General features: G+C 37.8%; 1 protein-coding gene across 1 annotated transcript; it reads left to right on the top strand.

The window, feature by feature from the left end:
• Positions 1-623: 623 nt before the first annotated feature.
• LOC142633777 (beta-amyrin 28-monooxygenase-like) lies at positions 624-2,934 on the top strand. Its single transcript, XM_075808028.1, has 3 exons — positions 624-1,661; positions 1,990-2,177; positions 2,297-2,934. The coding sequence occupies exons 1-3, from the start codon at positions 719-721 to the stop codon at positions 2,591-2,593; spliced, it is 1,428 nt and encodes a 475-aa protein (XP_075664143.1). The 5' UTR covers positions 624-718; the 3' UTR covers positions 2,594-2,934.
• Positions 2,935-20,380: the final 17,446 nt, after the last annotated feature.

Genomic DNA, 20,380 nt, shown 5'->3' with positions numbered 1-20,380 from the left:
TCCAAAATTTTCACAACTATTCTAATTATAGTGTCCACCTATATCTGCCACCATAAATCCCTTGATGCCACAAAACATAAGATATTGCTAGTCAATTTTCAGAACAATGGTAATGCATGGATGGCAAATTGGTTAATAGGGGCTAACAAGATATTTTAGGCTTGAAAAGCATTGCTGCCTTCTACAATAATCTAGAGCTAAATACACGTCATTAGAAGGATGATAAGAAGATAAATATCAACCATAAAGGAACCATTTTCCTTTTACATGGTGACAAACTTGAATTTTATATCACACTTTTTAAAAATACAACTTCTTAAAAAAAAAAACAAGAATTATGCTAGGACCACATAAATGGCCACAACATTGTACCACAACTCACTGCATGACGAGTTGTGATTGGCAAAGGTGTGTCAGTGGGCCATGTAGAGACATACCCTTACTAATCACAGCTCACCATGTGACACAATGTTGTGGCCATTTATGTAGTCCTAGCACAACTTAAAAAACAAAGCTACAAAAGGTTCATCGAACTCAAAATGCGGTACTAAACACTATTAGGTGGGCCAAGTGCCAAGTACCCCTATATCTCTTGTTAAAAAAAAACCAAAAAAACCTATCCCTATATAAACCAAAGTATCAAGCCCTGCCCATCTCACTCATTTCTAGCTTCAATTTCAACCACTCATTATTGATTCCTCCCTTGATAACAATAAACATGGCTGCTTTCCTCTTAATCCTCTGTTTGATCCCTGTAGTTCTTGCTTTTTTCATCTTGGCTTTCGCAAGAAAGTCCAACGATGGTCATAAAAACCTGGCACCAGGGAGCTTTGGATGGCCTATCATGGGTGAAACCCTTGAGTTCCTATTTGGGAAGCCAGATAAGTTTGTGTTTGATAGGATGAAGAAGTACAACCCTGATATATTCAAGACCAAGATTCTTGGTGAGGAAACAGTAGTCATATGCGGGCCAAGTGGACACAAATTCTTGTTCTCCAACGAGCAAAAGCTCTTCACTGCATTTCGTCCTCATTCTATGCAAAAGATCTTCTGTTCTTACCAAACGCAAACAGCTGCTCCAGTCCAAACCTCACGCGATGATGAGTCCAAAATCCTAAAATCACCTGGGTTTTTGAAGCCCGAAGCATTGGTGAGGTACTTGGGGAAAATGGACTCTATCACACAGCAACAAATGCAAAGTTATTGGGAAGGAAATGATGTAGTCAAGGCCTTCCCTCTTGCCAAGGCTCTAACTTTGAGTCTCGCTTGTAGATTTTTTTTGGGCACTGATGATCCTGAGCGAATTGCTAGACTTGTTAGCAATTTTGATGATATTACACTTGGGTTGCATTCAATTCCTGTGAAATTTCCAGGAACTATATTTTACAAAGCAAACAAAGCTGCTGCGGTAATCAGAAAGGAGTTAAGGAGTGTTATTCAGGAGAAGAAGTCTGCTATGGCGACAGGACAACCTATGCAGGACATATTGTCACACCTGATCGTTATTACTGATCCATCTGGGAAGTACATGCCAGAGGCTGAAATTGCTGATAAGATTATGGGTTTGATTGTTGCTGGGTATAGCACTGTAGCTACTGCCATGACTTTCTTCATGAAATACGTTGGAGAGAGACCCGAGATCTTTGAGAAAATCCTAGCAGGTACCTACTTTATCTTTTCTTCTTTTTAATTTTCCTACTCAGGTGCGTTTTTTTAGTTCAACAACATTTGATCAAGGTCCCATAAGATAATTATTAGGGAGGAAGGGAATTCGAATCTTGATTCTCCTTGTAAAGGATGAGATCAAGTAACTTACAAGATTCTTGTCCTGCTAAAAATTGGTTAATCATACTAGAATTACCTTAAGATTAAAATAAATGAAAACTATATAGAAGCAAATACGTTTAACAAAAAAAAAATATTATTGGAAAAAATACTCATATAACTACTAATGGATTGTTTTCTTTTAACTGAAATTTATGAAACTAGAGCAATTAGAGGTGTCAGCTGCAAAAAAGCCTGGAGACCTGTTGGAGTGGGATGACATACAGAAAATGAAGTATTCATGGAATGTGATTTATGAAGTGATGAGGCTCACACCAGCACTTCAGGGTACTTTCAGGGAAGCCCTAACTGATTTTACCTATGCTGGTTACACAGTTCCAAAGGGGTGGAAGGTACGTACATGAATCTAGACTATTATAATTAATGATAATGTGAATGTAACTAACACGTAATTAATGGGCCTAGGAATAATATATTCCACATGTATATAATATTATATTATTTTTGGCAGGTATATTGGACAGTGAGTACAACAAATAAGAACCCAGAGTTCTTTCCAGAGCCAGAAAAGTTTGACCCGTCAAGGTATGAGGACTCTAATACATTTCCACCGTTCACATTTGTTCCATTTGGTGGTGGACCTCGTATGTGCCCTGGGAAAGAGTATGCCCGGCTAGCAATACTCACTTTTGTTCACAATGTGGTGAAGAAGTTTAAATGGGAGGTGCTCCATCCTGAAGAGAAGATTATAGGTGACATGATGCCAACTCCGGAGAAAGGACTCCCAGTTCGTCTTCGAAGTCACTAAAAATATTGCTCTTTTAATTTGTGTAAAAAAGAAATATTTCTTATGCTATTGGAGTCGGTTATTTTCATATAAACACCTTAATTTGGAGTCAGTTTAGAGACCTTAATGTAGTAGCGCATGAGCTGGCTCAGCTTGCGCCTAGAAGTAAAACTTCCTGTTCTGGAAAGGGGTACCCCCTGCTGTAGCTACGCTAGTCCAAAAGGACTTGCTATATTTGGTCTAGCTTCCTGTTGTGTTTGTCTCTTCTTTGTACTCTCTTCTGGTCTTATGATATAAAACTTCCACTTCAAAAAAAAAAAAAAAAGGAATGTGGAATGTCGGTACTACAGTTAGTTTTGTAATTTTTGGCATAAAACCCTCATATAAAAAATATTTGTCTATTGACATTATCATTAATTTTTATTTTAGATGTAGGAAAAAGAGAGACATTCCGCACCCCATTTCCTCTCTCTCTCTCTCTCTCTCTCAAAGATGTGAGGTGGGGTGAGTGGATGGCTGAATGAGTGATGGTGATATGGAAATTAACTAGTTTGTCGTTTTTGGCTAAAATACTTTTTTGATCTCTATATTTTACTACAAGTAATGGGTAAATACATGTGTCACAATTCAATTGGGCCGATTGACACATGTGACATGCTAACTTGGCAAAAATATTAAATATCACATGCCATAATGTCACTTAATGGCCATGGGCGAGTCACTAATGGATGGGCTACTTTTGATGAAGGAGGGAAACTTTGTATTGTAAAATCTAAATTTTTAAGTTTCAAGGTGTGAAATTCAAGTATATAAAACTTTTGGGGTGTACTCTACAATTTACCTTTATTTATATTTATTTTAGCCTTTCATATTTTAAGCATTTTCAATTTGGTTATGAAGTTTTTGAACTTATTATCAATTTGGCCCATACTGCCATCTTTTTGATGGAAAAAGTTCTTTTACACAACAATGAGTCAATGACTATTTAACTGAGGCAATGCTAACAATAGAGCATAAATTTAAAAAAAAAAAATTTGTTCTATCTAGCTTATATTCAAAGAAAAATGATAGAGTTGATTTGAGGACATTTTAAATAGTGAGTTCAACACAATAAAATAAATATTGTAAATTTGGATGTCTAATTCTATTTGCCACACTATCTGTCCATACTATTTCTGGAGTGTTCTATAGACATGAAGTGGAATACTCTGATTAAGGTGGCTGTAATACCAGTTCCTTGTAAAAAAAATATATATATATATATATGTATATATATTATAAGGAAATAAGGCATGTATTGTGGCCAAATCGGCCATTTACCATTTTTCGCGGAAATTATTAGCAACATACCACTATTTGCAAACTAAGTAGCAATATACCACTTTTTTGAAACTTGAGTTCATGAAACTCGAATTTGCTGTGTAAATCAAGTTTTAAACACTCGATTTTCATTAAAAAAAAAAAAAAACTTGTGCTGACATGGATTTTCCTATTGAAGCAATGCCACATGGAACTCGAGCTTGGTAAACTCAAGTTCCATGCAACACAATACTCGAGCTTACCAAGCTCGAGTTTTGTATTTTTTTTTTCTTCTATGGTACTCGAGTCTTCAATCAGAAAATCCACGTCAGCACAAGTTTTTTTATTTATTTATGAAACTCGAGTGTTTAAAAGTGTCAAATGGAAGAAAGGAAGAAAAAGGGTTTGTGTTATAACTATGATGACAAATGGGGCCCTGGTCATAAGTGTAAAAGTGCCAAATTATTCATTCTTGAAGGTATTGAATTTGTGCCTGATTCACAGTCTGGGGTTAGTTAGAGGAAGAAGTTGGAAGTCCAATCAATGATGGCCAGAATACTAGTACTAATTCTGAGGAGGTAGAGATAATTGTATATGCTTTAATTGGTACTTCCACACTTGGTACTATGAGGATTAAGGGTAAAATCAAAGGAGTTAATTTGGTAGTTTTGTTGGACACAGGTAGCACTCACAATTTTATTAATGTAGCATTGGTTTCTAACTTGCATTTGATGGTTGACCAATCTCAACCCTTGGAAGTTAAGGTAGCTAATGGTGTAGTGGTGAAGACTCAAGGATTTTGTGATTAGGTAATAGTATGCATTCAGGGGGAGAAATTTCCCGTTCAATTTCACGTTCTGCCACTTCGGGGGGAAGGGGGGGTGGGGTGATGTTGTATTGGGAACTTAGTGGCTTACCACACTTAGTGATATTCAATGGAACTTTCAGTTACAACAGCTGACTTCTTTGTTAAGGCAAAACTTGATAGCAGCACAAGAAAGGATGAAGATGTACAGGGATAGGATTAAGAGGAGTTTTGTAGTGGGAGACTGGGTGTTCCCTTGACTTGAAGCCTGCAAGCAGAAGTCTCTTAAGCACCACCAAGTGAAGAAACTATCTCCTAAGTACTATGGCCCATTCTTGATCCCGTAGAAGGTTGGTGAGGTGTCCTATAGGTTGAATTTGCCACCAAATTCTAAGATACATCCCACTTTCCATGTTTCCTGCTTGGAAGCTAAGCTTGGACAGCATGTGGTCTCTATTCCAACCCTACCATCTATTGATTTCGAAGGGGTTGTTATTTCAGAACCAGCATTTGTTCTCAAGGAAAGGACTCATCAACTTTGCAACAGGACTTTCACTCCAGTTTTGGTTTAGTGGCAAGGTGAAGGCCCTAAAGATGCCACTTGGGAGAGATTGTATGTTATGCAGCAGAGGTTCCCTCACCTTGTGGGTAAGGTATTTTAAGAGGCGAGTATTGTTAGGATTACTGTGATCATTGTACATGTACTTTCTATAATTACCTTGTGTACTCTAATAGTCGCTGCCATAGTGTGATAGTTGTTGCCATAGGATTCTGTTGGAGTTAGTTACATTGATAGGTGATAGGAGTTAGTTAAGTTAGTTCGTGACAGCTGTGAGTAGTTAGTTAGTTACCAAGGGCAGAGTGGAGAGAGTGGTATAAGAATAGCAAGAACTTGTACAAAGAATTCAATCAAACAGTTTATGTCTCAATATTCTCTCTGTGTTTCCATTCTTTTCTTCAATTCTTTTCCTGTTCTTAGGTGGCCTAGCTGACCTCAAAACTAGCTACAATCATTCAATTCTTCCTTTTCTTTACACTTTGGGTAATGAATATCCAACCCTACTCGATCCGAATATTTTGGGTAATACCCAATTCTTCATGGATATTACCCAAATTTTTTAGGTAAGGTTGTATATTACTAATATTACTTATTTAACTAATTACTTCAAATCCAAACCCAATTCAACCAAATTATTATGAGTAAACCATAACCCACCCAATTAGCCAATAATCAAAATTACCAAATTGCCCCTAAAACTTGAAATTGACCAAAGTACTCATAAAATCATTAAAAATTGCCGAAATACACCTTAAATCTAAAAAATTACCGAAACCTAAAAAATACCAAAATACCCCCTAAACCTAAAAAATAACCGAAATACCCTCAAAACCTTAAAAACGACCAAAATACCCCCTAAACCTAAAAAGGGACCGAAATACTCTGAAACCTAAATATCTCCAAAATACCCCCTAAACCTAAAAATGACCGAAATACCTCAAAAACCTTTAAAATGACAAAAATGCCCCTAAAACCTATAAGATGATAAAAATACACCCTAAACCTAAAAAATGACCAAAATACTCCAAACCTAAAAAATTACTGAAATACCCCTGAAACATAAAAATTACCAAAGTACCTCCAAAACCTAGAAAATTACCGAAATAGCCCCAAAATCTAAAAATGATCAAAATACCCCTAAAACCTAAAAACGAAAAAAAAAAAAAAAAAAAAACCCCTCTTAACCTAAAAAATAACCGAAATACCATTTGAATCTAAAAATTTTCCAAAATAATCCTGAAACCTAAAAAATTACCGAAATTCTCTCAAAACCTACAAAATGACCAAAATACTCGTAGAACCTTTAATTTGATGAAAATACCCTCGAAATATCCAAAATACCCCAAACCTCTATTCTGGTAATTTTAGAGGTTTAAGGTGTATTTTGGTCGTCTTACAGGTTTAGGGGCATTTTGGTCATTTTAAAGGTTTCAAGGTATTTTGATAATTTTAGATATTTTAGGGATATTCTGGGCGTTTTATAGGTAAAGGGCTATCTTGTTCTTTTTGTAGGATTTGGGGTGTTTTTGGTAATTTTAAAGGTTTCTGGTTATTCTTGGTCATTTTAGAGGTTTTAGGTGTATTTTGATCATTTTAAAGGTTTAAGGGTATTTTGATCATTTTATAGGTTTGAGGGTATTTTGGTCTTTTTTTAGGTTTATGGTGTATTCTTATCATCTTATAGCTTTAGGGGGGTATTTCGGTTATTTTCTAGGTTTAGGCGGTGTTTTGGTAATTTTCAAGTTTTGGGGGTATTTCAGTAATTTTTTAGGTTTTGAGTGCATTTCGGTCATTTTTAAGTTTCGTTGGTACTTTGTTCATTTTTTAGGTTTTGGGGATATTTCGGTCATTTTTTACGTCTATGAGATATTTTGGTAATTTTTAGTTGTTTTTTAGCATATTTGGTGATTTTAGAGATTTCGTGGGTATTTTGGTCATTTTAGAGGTTTCATAGGTATTTTTCTAATTTTAGAGATTTTAGGGATATTTTGATCATTTCAGTGATTTTTGAGCATATTTGGTGATTCATTCTAGAGACATTGAGGGTACTTTGGTCATTTTAGAAGTTTCATGGGTATTTTGCTCATTTTAAAGATTTTGAGGATATTTTGGTCATTTTAGTGGTTTTTGAGCATATCTGGTGATTTATAGATATTGGGGTTGTGGTCGGGTATATATATCCGTGGATAAACAAACTGGATAACAATTGAGTATAATTACTAATTGGATAAGGTAATTAGGTATTTATGGATAAATTAATTAAGTCAAATATGGATATACTCAACCCATACCCGATTCATGACCATCCGTGGGTAAACACATGGTTCTTGAGTTTAAAACTTAATTTTGGAGAAACAGACTTTAAAACTTGATTGGGCTGAAAGTGTGAAGGTATTGACCCATAAATAAAATAAAATATACCCATACAAACTCAACCGTTAGTCTAACACCAATAATGCATCTGTTGAAAAGAAATTCCAACACCACCAAGCTGCTCAATTTTTGCAGGATTTTCAGAAATCACAAGTCCCAACACAAACAAACATTAGTTGGGGGGGACAATAACTCAGGAACCATTTAGAGTGGGGTCTGATCTAATAGGATAGGCTTTGGTGTAGTACACTAGTAATTATTGAGGATGGAGATGGAGATGGGTAATATATTGCATCAATAAGTGACTATAGAGAAGTCTGTGGAAACAAAAAAATTGATCAAAAATTTCATAATGATTGATGTAACATATTGTTAATGATTGATACGAACTGAAAAAACTTAGGGGGTATATGATGGTTATGTTTAAATAACAGTTTTTAAGAATAGGCTTTGCTGTAGTACACTAGTAATTATCACTGTTTTGAAACCCAGATCGGACCAGGCAGTCCGATTGGGCAAACTGAGAACCGGACTGAAATCCGATTTTTTAAGCATAGAGAACCGGGAATACATGAGTTCTGAGAGAACCGGATGAACCGGGGTTCAACTAGAAAAATCGGACGAACTGTAGGCCGGTTCAACCGGTCATGGAATAGGGAAAAATTAAAGAAAAATGCAGCTGCCAAGATCCGAACCTGAGCTCTCACACCTTGTAAGCAAGACTGAAGCCGTGACCAATGGACCAAGTGCTCTTCTTGGGAGCTAATATGCAATATTATTAAATTTATATTAAATTTACATGATTTATAGTTTCTAAACTTCTATGTCATTTTTCTCAACATATTAAATATTACTAAATTAACTTTTCATTTAAGAATAATACCTATGCAATTTATGAATTTATTTTAAAAGTTGTTTTTAGTTAATTGAAATGATTTCTCTTAAAGGATTATTATAAAAAATTCTTTTTATGCTTGTTTATGTTGTACTATTTTTTATTAACCTTATAATGTACTATTTTATGTATTTTGTTTCAATTTTTAAGATATTTTCGTAAATTTTGCTAATATTTACAATTTTAATATATATATTTATATTTAAATAATTGTTAAATTAATTATGACGTCATCACGGTTCAACCCCGGTTCAACCTTGATTTGACCTTAAAAACCTTGAACCTTTCTCTTTTACGGTTCAATGATGGGTCCGGGTTTTAAAACCATGGTAATTATTGAGGATGGAGATGGAGATGGGTAATATATTGCAGCAATAAGTGACTATAGAGAAGTATGTGGAAACAAAAAAATTGACCAAAAAATTCATAATGATTGATGTAACATATTGTTAATGATTGATGAGAACCATAAAAACTTAGGGAGTATATGATATTTATGTTTAAATAACAGTTTTCAGTATTTAAACATTGAAACACATATTTTTACAATACTTTTTAATCCAAGTGTATTTCTATAACACTTAAACAGTGATATTAAATTTTTTTTAACCAAATAAGGCATTACTAACTTGATTGTTATTAAGTTTTGTTACATATTGTTAATCTAGATAAAAATTGGTAAAAACTTATTATATAATTTTTTTTTTTGTGCTTGTAAGTTCGTAACTATGTCGCATGAAAGGTGGACCAAGGCAACACGAATCCACTGTGTCACACTAGCTCTCCACATGGGAAAAGATAGTAGGAATTATTTTTTTGGGTAAAATCATAGGAATTATTGATATCACAGTGGAATTACCGAATTAGAGTTAAAATAAGGTGGCTTTTGAGAATAACCCCCTTAACCTCAATTTGCACAGATCGTGCATAAGCCAAGCAATGGAATATTATTACTGTGTGGTGAAAATCAACAAGAAGATGACTATAGTTGTCATCCCGGTGCACTGGGAAAAGCCCTCCTCTAACTAGCTTAAATTGAACACAGATGGGGCTTCGTGTGGTAATCTAGGGAGGGCTGGAGGTGGTGGAGTCTTGAGAGATAGTGCAGGGAATTGGGTCAGGGGTTTTGCAAGGAGTATTGGGTCAACCACAAACATTATAGCAGAATTTTGGGCCCTCAGAGATGGTTTGCAAATGGCCATACAATTCGGTGTGCAAAATCTGGAAGTGGAACTTGATGCGAAAGTTATCTTAGATTTAGTTAATTCCAGGAACCTCCCTAATGCAGCATACTCATCCTTGCTATTTTATTGCAGATTGTTGCTGGACAAGATTCCCCATACCACGGTGAAGCATGTATTTCAAGAAGCAAATAAATGTGTTGATGCACTTGCTACGAAAGGTTGCAACTTGCAGGAAGAATTTGTAAATTTTGATTACCCCCCATCTGATGAGATTTCTGCCTTAGTGTGTGCAGATAAAAATGGGGAAAGCTTTTGTAGGCATGTATGCTGCCACTAACTTAGCCATTTTGGCTGTCTAGTTACATTATATTTCCTTTAAACCAAAAAAAGACAAAGAAAAAAGAAATAGAATTAAAATTGTCCGTGAAGAGATAGCAATTTGCAATAGGAAAGGCCATGGCCATGCACATCTTCTTATGGTCATACTTGTCCTGACCGATGAGGCTAAAAAAACCACAGACCTCTCGAAAATAGTTTGTGTTTTGAGTTTTTGTTCCACAAAGAGCAAATGCACTTGTTTACCTTTGCTAGCTCCTCAAAGAATAGTGTTGTTTAGTTGGAAGAGCAGGTGGGTATCATAAGAAAATTTTCAAAGTGGAAGGACCAAGTTTCTTAATGAATATTCAATATTGTACACAATGAGGATAAAGTTAAGGTAGACAGACTCGTTTTCTAAAAACCTGCCATGGGCGACGGTACTGGGATAATGGATGATCAAAACATAAAGACATAGGCGACGGGTCGTGTCCAAGATGGACGGACTCTCCATGATAGACGGATTCCAACCGAACAGATACAAAGTAGACGGGTGGAAAAGCCATGTGGCATCCACATGGCTTAAGTGGTCTTCAAGAAACTTCAAATGAAAATGTCTTGTGCCTTACGAATAACCCTAGTCAATGGAATCCCAATATAGGAAGAATCCTGCAAGATATGTACATTTATGAGAATCTCCCCCACAAGGAAATGTCTTCTTCACCAAGAAACAAAAGTCAGTTCTACACTACTATAAAAACTCAAACCCCTCAAAAATCAAGGTACGCATAATTCACCCTAGCTCTGGCACTTTAGAGTTGTAAAAGTTCTCTAACTGAACATTCGGAGGATATTTGGCTAGTACCACACCGATACTCTCTGTAGGGTCTTCTTTTTTGTTGCGCAGGTCTCGTTTAAGAGTACATAGGGACCATGTATCTTATTGACGATTTTCAGCATCATCAGTTGGTGTCGTCTGTGGGGAAGGAAGTAAGCCATACTCCTGCTTTCCGGACAAAGAGTTGCATGGTACTTACTCACTCAATGGCAACCACCAACAATAATAAAGGAGACGAACCACGAACCACCATGCTTGAAAGACAAGTTCAGACCCTCACCGCGACTATGGAACGCCTCACCAAGCAAAACTATGACCTAAAGGAACAGCTATGCCAAAAGAACGCAGGGTTTACTACTTAGGAGGAGGACTAAGAAGGTACCAGCACCGAGCGAAGGGATCAAGAAGGGCTTGAAGGCAGCAACGCCCTAAGCAGACTAGAGCGACAGGATACAAGCCGTCTATCCGCCATGGATATGGCTCTGCAATACATGGTTGTAGAAATGCATATGATGAAGGAATAGATGGATTTCATGATGAACGCCCTAAGAGGACGGGTATCAAACAACCTCGACGTACTAGTCCATTGAATGGACTCGCCTTTCACTACACCCATCACTTCATTCCCCCTTCCACCGAAGTTCCATATGCCACAAGTAGAAACCTACGACGAGTCAAGGGATCCTTTGGACCACTTGGAGTCGGTTTATGCACCTGCAAGGCATGGCAGATGAGATCTTGTGTTGGGCCTTTCCCACTAAGCTGAAGGGCCCTGCAAGGGTATGGTTCAGCAGGTTGACGCCAAACTCCATCAGTACCTTCAAGGAGTTAAGCGCCCAATTTGCTTCGCACTTTATTGGGGGGCACAGGTATAAGAAGTCTACTGCATGCTTGATGAACATCAAGCAGTAGGAGGATGAGATACTAAAGTCTTACATCACCTGCTTCAATAAGGAGGCCCTCTCGGTTGATGAAGTCGACGACAAGATACTCGTGGTTGCATTCACTAGTGGATTACGGAAGGGGAAGTTTTTATTTTCCTTATAAAAAAAAGGCCCAAAAACCATGTCAAATGTACTTTACTGGGCTACTAAGTACATGAATTCGGAAGACGCGTTGCTCGCTCGAGAAGAGAAGTCCAAGAAAAAGGAAAGACAAGAAGAAGCACGGTAGGATAAGGACGGAAGACAACAAGGATTGGAGACAGACGGGAGGATAGGCGCTCAAAACCCCCCACTAGAAGGTTTGCGAGCTTCACCCCGCTAACTGCCCCACTTGACCAAGTCCTAATGTAGATCAAGAACGAAAGAGCCTTGACATTTCTTGGCAAGTTAAAAGGAGACCCAGCAAGAGGTCCAGAGACAAGTACTGCCACTTTCACCGCAATCACAGTCACGATATATCCAACTGCTATGACTTGAAGCAGCAGATAGAAGCCCTTATCAGACAAGGAAAATTGCAAAGATTCATCAATAAGGAAAGAACAGATCAACCACAAGAGCAATCCACCCAGAGGGAAAATGAGCATTCCAGGCCACCCCTAGGAGACATAAGGATGATTGTAGGGGGCACCACAACCTCCGATTCAACCATGAAGGCATGTAAGACCTACCTTAGGATGGTTCAGAACGTCCAACTGACAGGTTTAGTCCCAAAGATGGCACACATTGACAACCCGATAATTGGGTTCATAAAGAAGGATGCTCGACGTCTCCAAGACCCACACGACGATACTCTTGTAGTTAGCATATGGGTTGGGGACTACAATACTCACCGGGTCCTTATGGACAATGGGAGTTCTACTAATATACTCTACTACCCGGCATTCCAGTAGAGGAGGATTGAGAGAGAACGGCTAGTTCCAACTAATGTGCCACTCATTGGATTCGGAGGAACAAGAGTACATTCCCTCAGTACGGTCACTTTGCTTGTAATAGTCGATGATTACCCTTAACAGATCACCAAGGATGTCACATTCCTAGTTGTTGATTGTTCGTCTGCTTACAACGCCATCCTGGGCCGTCCTACACTTAATTCATGGAAGGCCGTAACTTCAACTTACCACATGATGATCATATTCTCCACCGAGTTATGGAGTAGGAGAGGTACAAGAAGATCAAGTCGCAGCACGCGAGTGCTACATTGCCATGCTGGAAATGGACGATCATTTTCAAACCATATGCATAGAAGAACAATGGACGATGACATAGCCTGTGGAGGGGTTGGAAGAGGTACTCTTTGATGACTCTAGGCCTGAACGAATGACCAGGATCGGCACTTTTACTAGTCTACCAGTTTGTCAAGCACTCACGGCATTTTAAAGGAGAACTAGGACGTCTTCGCCTAGAGGCATGAAGACATGCCTGGAATTGATCCTTTGGTCATAGTCCACAAGTTGAATGTATTGCCCTCTTTTTCTCCCATCCGCTAGAAGAAACGGGTGTTCGCGTAGGAGCGGGACAAGGCCATACGAGAAGTATACCACCTCGACTGGCTAGCCATTGTGGTGATGGTCAAAAAGGCCAACAGGAATTGGAAGATGTGCATGGACTTCACGGACTTAAACAGGGCATGCCTTAAGGATAGCTACCCACTTCTGTAGATTGACATCTTGGTGGATTAGACAGCAAGACACCAGTTGCTGAGTTTCATGGACGCATTTTCTAGTTACAACCAAATCAAGATGGACGAAGCTGATCAAGAGAAAACTTCATTTATCACCAGCCAGAGTCTCTTCTGCTACAAAGTAATGCCATTTGGGCTTAAGAACGCGGGCACCACATATCAAAGGTTGATGAACAAGATGTTCGCACATTAGATTGAGAGGAACGTTCAAGCCTATGTAGACGACATATTGGTAAAAATCCAACAGGAAGATGACCATTTAGACGACCTCAAGGAAACCTTTGATACCCTTCGTTCTTACAACATGAAGCTGAATCCAAATAAATGCGCATTTGGGGAGACGGCTGGAAAATTCCTGGGGTTTATGGTATCCCAGAGAGGTATTGAGGTCAACCCGGACAAGATACAAGCAATAATGGAGATGACGCTGCCAACAAACATCAAGGAAGTACAAAGCCTCAATGGCAAGTAGCCGCACTAAACAAATTCGTCTCAAGAGCAACGGACGAATGCCTGCCCTTCTTCTGCGTATTGAAGAAGTCATTTGAGTAGACGACTGAATGTTAGTAATCTTTCGAAGATTTAAAAGCATACCTATCCTCCCCACCATTGTTGAGTCCCTCAAAACCAGGGGAAGAATTGTTCCTCTATCTGGCCGTCTCTCTAGCGGTTGTCAACGTGGCCTTAGTCAGAGAAGAAGATAGGGTACAAAAGCTTGTGTACTACACTAGCCGGGCGCTCTGAGGTGTAGAAGAGAGGTACCCCCCGATGGAGAAGCTCGCCTTTGCGTTAGTGACTGTAGCTTGTAAACTCAAGCCATACTTCCAGACCCACACTGTGGTTGTCCAAACAGACAAGCCTCTGCGGAGAGCAATGAGTAGCCCTGAAGCAACTTGACGGATGGCGCTATAGGCAATTGAGTTAAGTGAATTCGACGTACAGTATTGCCTATGAATGACCATGAAAGGGCAAGTCGCTGTAGACTCATCGCAGAATTCACCAACATGGAAGGCCAGGGGGCAAGAGCGCAGCCTCAATGGAGTGTCCACATGGACAAGTCGTCCAACAGATAGGCAAGCAGAGCTGGTATATTACTCCATTTCCCAAAAGGGGACGAGATTGAATGCATGGTCCGACTTGATTTCCCTACAACCAATAATGAAGCGGAGTATGAAGCCTTAATAGTAGGGCTGGATCTAGCCAAAAGAGTGGGAGCTGCAAATGTGGTCGTGTATAGCAACTCTCAAGTAGTCACAAGTCAAGTAAATGGCGACTACGAGTGCAAGGGTGAACGGATGAAGAAGTACCTAGAGCAAGTAAAGAAGCGAACAAACCACCTCTAAGCGAAGTTTGTTCAAATCCCAAGAGAGGAGAACGAGCAAGCCGACCCTTCTTGCTAAGGTTGCATCAGCAGATCATATGCCCATCCCTAGTCAGGTACTGTCCTTTGTTCAAAATTCACCATTAATAGATAGCGTTAGTGTGTAGGAGATAGGTTCCAAAAGCAACTAGATTACACCAATAACCTCCTACCTAAAAGACGGTATGCTAACAGATGACAAGGAGGTCGCTAGGAAGTTAAAAGTTTAGGCAGCATGATTCGTGCTAATGAAAGGCATCTTCTACAAAAGGGGCTTCTCCCGTCCGTACCTGAGGTGTGTTAGCTTTGAGGAAAAAGACTATGTCATGAGAGAAGTCCATCAAGGAATCCGCGGGAACCATTCAGGATCATGATCTTCAATGCATAAACTGATTTGGGCGGGATACTATTGGCCTACCATCCAGAAGCATGCCCATGCATACGTTAAAACTTGCGACAAGTGTTAAAGGTTTGGCAATCTCATCGGAAAACCAATAGAGGAGCTCACCCCAATGACAACCTCATGGCCTTTCGCTCAATGGGAGTTGTATATCATGGGACCGTTCCTAACAGCAGTTAGGTAGCTGAAATTTTTAGTAGTCGGTATTGTTCATTTCTAGACCCCTTAAAATACAAGTTGTTTAACCTAGTTATTTAGCCAAGTAATTACTTAGATAAATTACTCAGATTTAGGTTAACACAAATAAATCATATCATGTAAAGCAATGCGGAAAAGTAAATAACACACGATATGATAACCCAAGAAAACCAAACCAGTAAAAAACCTGGGAGGATTTAACCTAGATATCCTCAAGGTAAAACAAGATCCACTATGAAAGAATTGAAGTTTTACAAAAGGACTTAGACCACTAACATCCTAATGCTACCTCGAGTAGAAAACTTATTACCACGACCACGTGACAGCTCCGAGTCTACGGACTACTTCTTTCTTAGATCCACAGCAACTACAAGTACACCCCCTTGTATTTTTCTTTAAGCTCTTGAAACAACAACTGAAGTGATCACCAAGTTCTTGACATCAATCTTGATTTTGATAACCCTAAGTATCTATGAAGGTAAACACCCCTAGATCTCGCAAGAGATTCACACATATAGCATATCAACCACGACTAAAACATGGCTAGGGTTTTTCTATTTACATAAGACATAAAACATAAAACCCTACACGTCAAACGGACTTAGGCTGAGTTGGAAAATTCTGCAGAAAAACAATCTGCACAAGCTTCAATCGATCGAGTCTAATTTTTGATCGATTGAGCCTTGTAGAAATTGAGCAGTAATTTCCTGCAATTACTTGATTCCAACTTTACACATAAACACACTTTGAGCAACCTAAATCTAGACTCTGAATTTTGATCATAATTTGCCAACATTACACATTGAAGTTCTAACACATTTAGATCCTAAAGTCTTAGAACCTAACAAACTCCCCCTTTGGCAATCTGTGACAAAACACTTACCAAAATTGAAATGCTCAAAGTTACAAAATAGTCCAATAAACAATAAACATGCCCAATAAAGAATTTAACCTAACTACTATCCATCAGTTGCCAATGTAGACAGTAGCACGACTGAATAAACCTGTATATTCCTAAAACACTCAACAAACACATAAACCCATATGTGGAAAATACAAGTAAAACTGAAATAAATTACAAAACAGAAAATTAAAAGACATATATCATGAATAACCTCATAATATAAATCAATATCCAATGTAACACATGTGAAACAAGAAACAATAATAGAAATAAACACATAAAACAAAGTATCTCCCCCTAACATATACATCCCATAAGAAATAAATACATCATGAGCCAAAAAATAAATACATCAAGAAGCACCTAGATACAATCTAAAGAAGCTCCAAAGCTCAATAACATCAAAATCTCCCCTATCTCCATTAATATGTACTCCCCCTTTTTGTGACGAATTTCCAAAGGGCAATCAAGGCTCATCATCAAAAGGAGGTAGTAGAGTAGACCGCCGAACACTCGCCAAATTTGCACGCAAAGCCTAAAGCTCCATGAGCACATCCACCAAAAGCTATCCATGCGCCACCTGAACGATCACGACAGTATCCAACATACCCCGAATGGATGAATAATCCGAAGCAGAAGGTGGAGAATAAACAGTGGCAGTGGGATCGACATAAGCCTCAGCAGAAGGGTCACCAGATGAAGGAGGTTGAGCTGCAGCACCTATGGAAGACTCTACTCTAGGGTGTTTAGAGCTTTACCTAAGGAAGGTGGCACCTATGGGAGCTATAATATGTAGGGGCTCAGACACGGTAAAATCCTCTAAACCTAAATGTAATAAAATCCTATGAATAAAAAAAGGGAAGAAAAGAACATGTGTCTTAAAACTACTCCTATGAACCTCAACCAAAGAACGAATGAAAAGAGACGGAAAACACATTGGAGCATCAGTCACAAGGGCATACAAAAATGCACATTTCTCAAGAGGAATGGTGTGCAAATGAGAAATAGGCCAAATAGAATGACAAGAAATCCGGAAAAACAAATATGAATCTCAGTAAGCTCATGTGAGGTAATACGAGGATTAGTACCCCACTCAATGGAAGTATCAGTGAGATATGACATAATGTCATCAAGAGGAGGGGTCTTAGAATAAGGGTATATTGGTTGTCGTACCAAAGGTACCCCAAGAGCGGAGGCCACTACTGAAGGAGTAATGGTATACTCTTCACCCATTATCCAACTTGTCACATAATGAATGTGGGAGGCATCGGAGTGGACAAAGAGGTTCGAATAGAACTCTCGTATCAAGGCAGCCGAAGGAGGGTACTCTATATCCTTAATAGGTAACCAGCCCTACGCTTAAAGTTCCTCCTAATCTCCCCATCAAGCTCATCGAAAAGCACCTTTCTCTCAGCCCAAATAGACCTAAATATGTTAAGTTTCTCATAGGTCTCTTGATTTTTCTGAACCTTAAATCGCTCACTATCAAAGCCTGGGGTAAAGGGGGTGGAAGCTTTCTTATTGGCCCTAGTTTTCCTAATCATAGTGCTAAGAGAGTAGACACAAAAGGAAAACAAAAACAAAAAGAAATACAATGGCAGACTGCATTAGACAAGGTTAAAGCATAAAAACTCAATAAATAACAATCTATATGATGCATGTAATGAAATGCAGATATGATGCATGCTCTAATGCACTAAAATTTGTTCAATTAAAAATTATAAATCAACAATTGACTTGAACATAGAGTTTTAGAACAAAAACCCCAAATTTTGAAAAACCCAATTTCAAAAATTTAACCAAATTGAGTAATTAATCATTACACTAAATAGAAATCATCATATAATGACATAATCAATCAATTACGCAAGTCAATTTTACCAAATTTTGGCCAATTGAACAAAATCTCCAATTTCATGTAGTTTCAAGCCTTAGAATTCCAAGTTTTTCCCAAAACACAAATTTAATCAAATTAAAGCATGAGGATCGAGTTAATAGCATCTGGAGACAAGAACCTATGAATCAAATTGGAAATAAAACAACCCAAAAATAAAAAATCCCATGTTTGAAATTTTAGAGAAAAATGCATGTAAATGCATTAAAAATATGATTTTAATGAAAAAGAAAGGGTAAAAGAGACTTACTCAAGCTAGAAGACAAAAACCGTTTGAAGCTTTGAGGCAGAAAGTGGCAAAAAAGGCTTAGATTGGATTGGTCGAGTAAAGAGAGGGAAGGAGATTTTGAAAAGATTTGAAAAGTATGAAGAACATGTGAGAGAAATCTTTTTAAAAACTCACAGACCGATTTTCGATCGGTTGAGAATTAGATTCAATCGATCAAAGAGCAACTTCGATCGATCCAGCACCAATCGAGCACCGATTAAGCTAGGCAGATTGTAACCAAGGTTTTTATCGCATTTTCAATCGGTCGAAAAACACATTTGATCGATTGAAAAACTGGAATTTTGAAAATTTTGAAAAATAGAGCAAGTTTTATGTAGGAACCACTCAAACCACTATAATTCATGAATGAAATGCATGAGTATGAGTTCAAAAGTTTTTCAAAAACACCAGAGTTTGACCCAAATCTTCCAAAAACAAGATTTTCAACCTTTTGTCCCCAAAACTCAAACTTTTAACATATTTTATATTAAAATCAAGCAACATGTAATATTGGATGGCCAGAACAAATTCACACACAATTTCATGTACTAAGTTTAGCAAAGAATAACTTGTGTAGTGTGTGCAACTAGCAAAAGCATGAGATACATGTGAGATGATAAGTAAATAGTAATCAATCACAACTTCTACAGAGTTCATCACATGAATTTGAAAGTGACTATCACCTAAAGAGTTACATCATATAACTCCCACATCTCTTAAAAAACAAGCTTGCAATCATGGAAGTTTCTTGTATTGCCTCATAATGTACACACCAATTTTATTTCAATTTGAATTCATAATACCCAATAATGTACAAACCAATTTTTATTATTTAAACCGAGGCTACACCTTATGTTCTTTTTGTGCATGTGCTACACTTTTTCGAGCACAAAATCATATGATATGCACTAAGGTGTTCATAATTGGCTAGTAAACAATGATGAGATGGTTATTTATGCCTTTCTCTTAGGATTTTTAGTCCTTACAATCAAAAGCATGTGACTTCAAAATTAAGATCATGTGATCAAAAACTATAAACAACTCCCACACAACATACACAACATAGCCAAAACTAGCAAAGTGCAATAAAATAAGCACATCCAAGCTAAAAAAATGTACATAAATATGTTATGTAAAGATAATATAGTCAACCTTGATTATAAGTTCAAGAAAAAAAATAATGCAAAACACATTTTTCCTTCCTTTTTTTTAAAAAATAAGGAATGACAAAAACAACTTATCATGAAATGTATGAATGCTATGCAATGCAAATCCTAAAGGAATCCAAAAATACAAAAGAAGAATGATCACAAAGAATAGAGAGATGAAGCACAAGGACCATGTCAAAAAGACTTAATTAGATTGAGCTTTTTGCATCCAAAATCTTTTAGATGCAACTCTAGCATTGGATTTACTATTCTGATTAGAATGATCAGCAACTCTAGGATTGGAATAAAGGTTTAATGCCTTTATCAACTCACCAATAAGTACCATGTAATCTTGTGCTTGAGGCACAGGTACTTTTGGCTTATTTACTCGCTTTGTTGCTTGCAACTTGAAACAGTTTGGACGAATATGTCCAGTCTTTCCACAAAAATGACAAACCCAGACCGGTCTATCATGCAACTTATCCTTAAGAGGGTTAGGCTTCTTAGAAGTAGATTCTTTAAGATCAACTCTAACCTTCTTAGGAGGTGGTGTAACGTCTACTGGTTTGACACTCTCACTCTTGGGAGGCTCAGAAGAAGAACAAAATTTGTGGAATAAGTTTCAAACAATGAGATGCTTTCTACAAAACCTAGACCAGTTTTGTCTAAAGGAGACTTCTGAACACTTAACATGTGATCAAGTTTAGAACTAGCAGACTTATTAGTTTGTTCTCTAGCAACAG

The sequence above is a fragment of the Castanea sativa genome, chromosome 5 (assembly GCF_040712315.1).
Source record: "Castanea sativa cultivar Marrone di Chiusa Pesio chromosome 5, ASM4071231v1".
In the NCBI taxonomy this organism is placed as follows: domain Eukaryota; kingdom Viridiplantae; phylum Streptophyta; class Magnoliopsida; order Fagales; family Fagaceae; genus Castanea; species Castanea sativa.
This window is presented reverse-complemented; position numbering and strand designations above follow the sequence as displayed.

Bases quoted from the DNA above. Each gene is read 5' to 3' on its own strand.
- LOC142633777 (XM_075808028.1), top strand. From the start codon at position 719: ATGGCTGCTTTCCTCTTAATCCTCTGTTTGATCCCTGTAGTTCTTGCT. The intron at 1,662-1,989 runs GTACCTACTTTA...TTATGAAACTAG, and splicing joins CTTTGAGAAAATCCTAGCAG to AGCAATTAGAGGTGTCAGCT. The intron at 2,178-2,296 runs GTACGTACATGA...TATTTTTGGCAG, and splicing joins CAGTTCCAAAGGGGTGGAAG to GTATATTGGACAGTGAGTAC.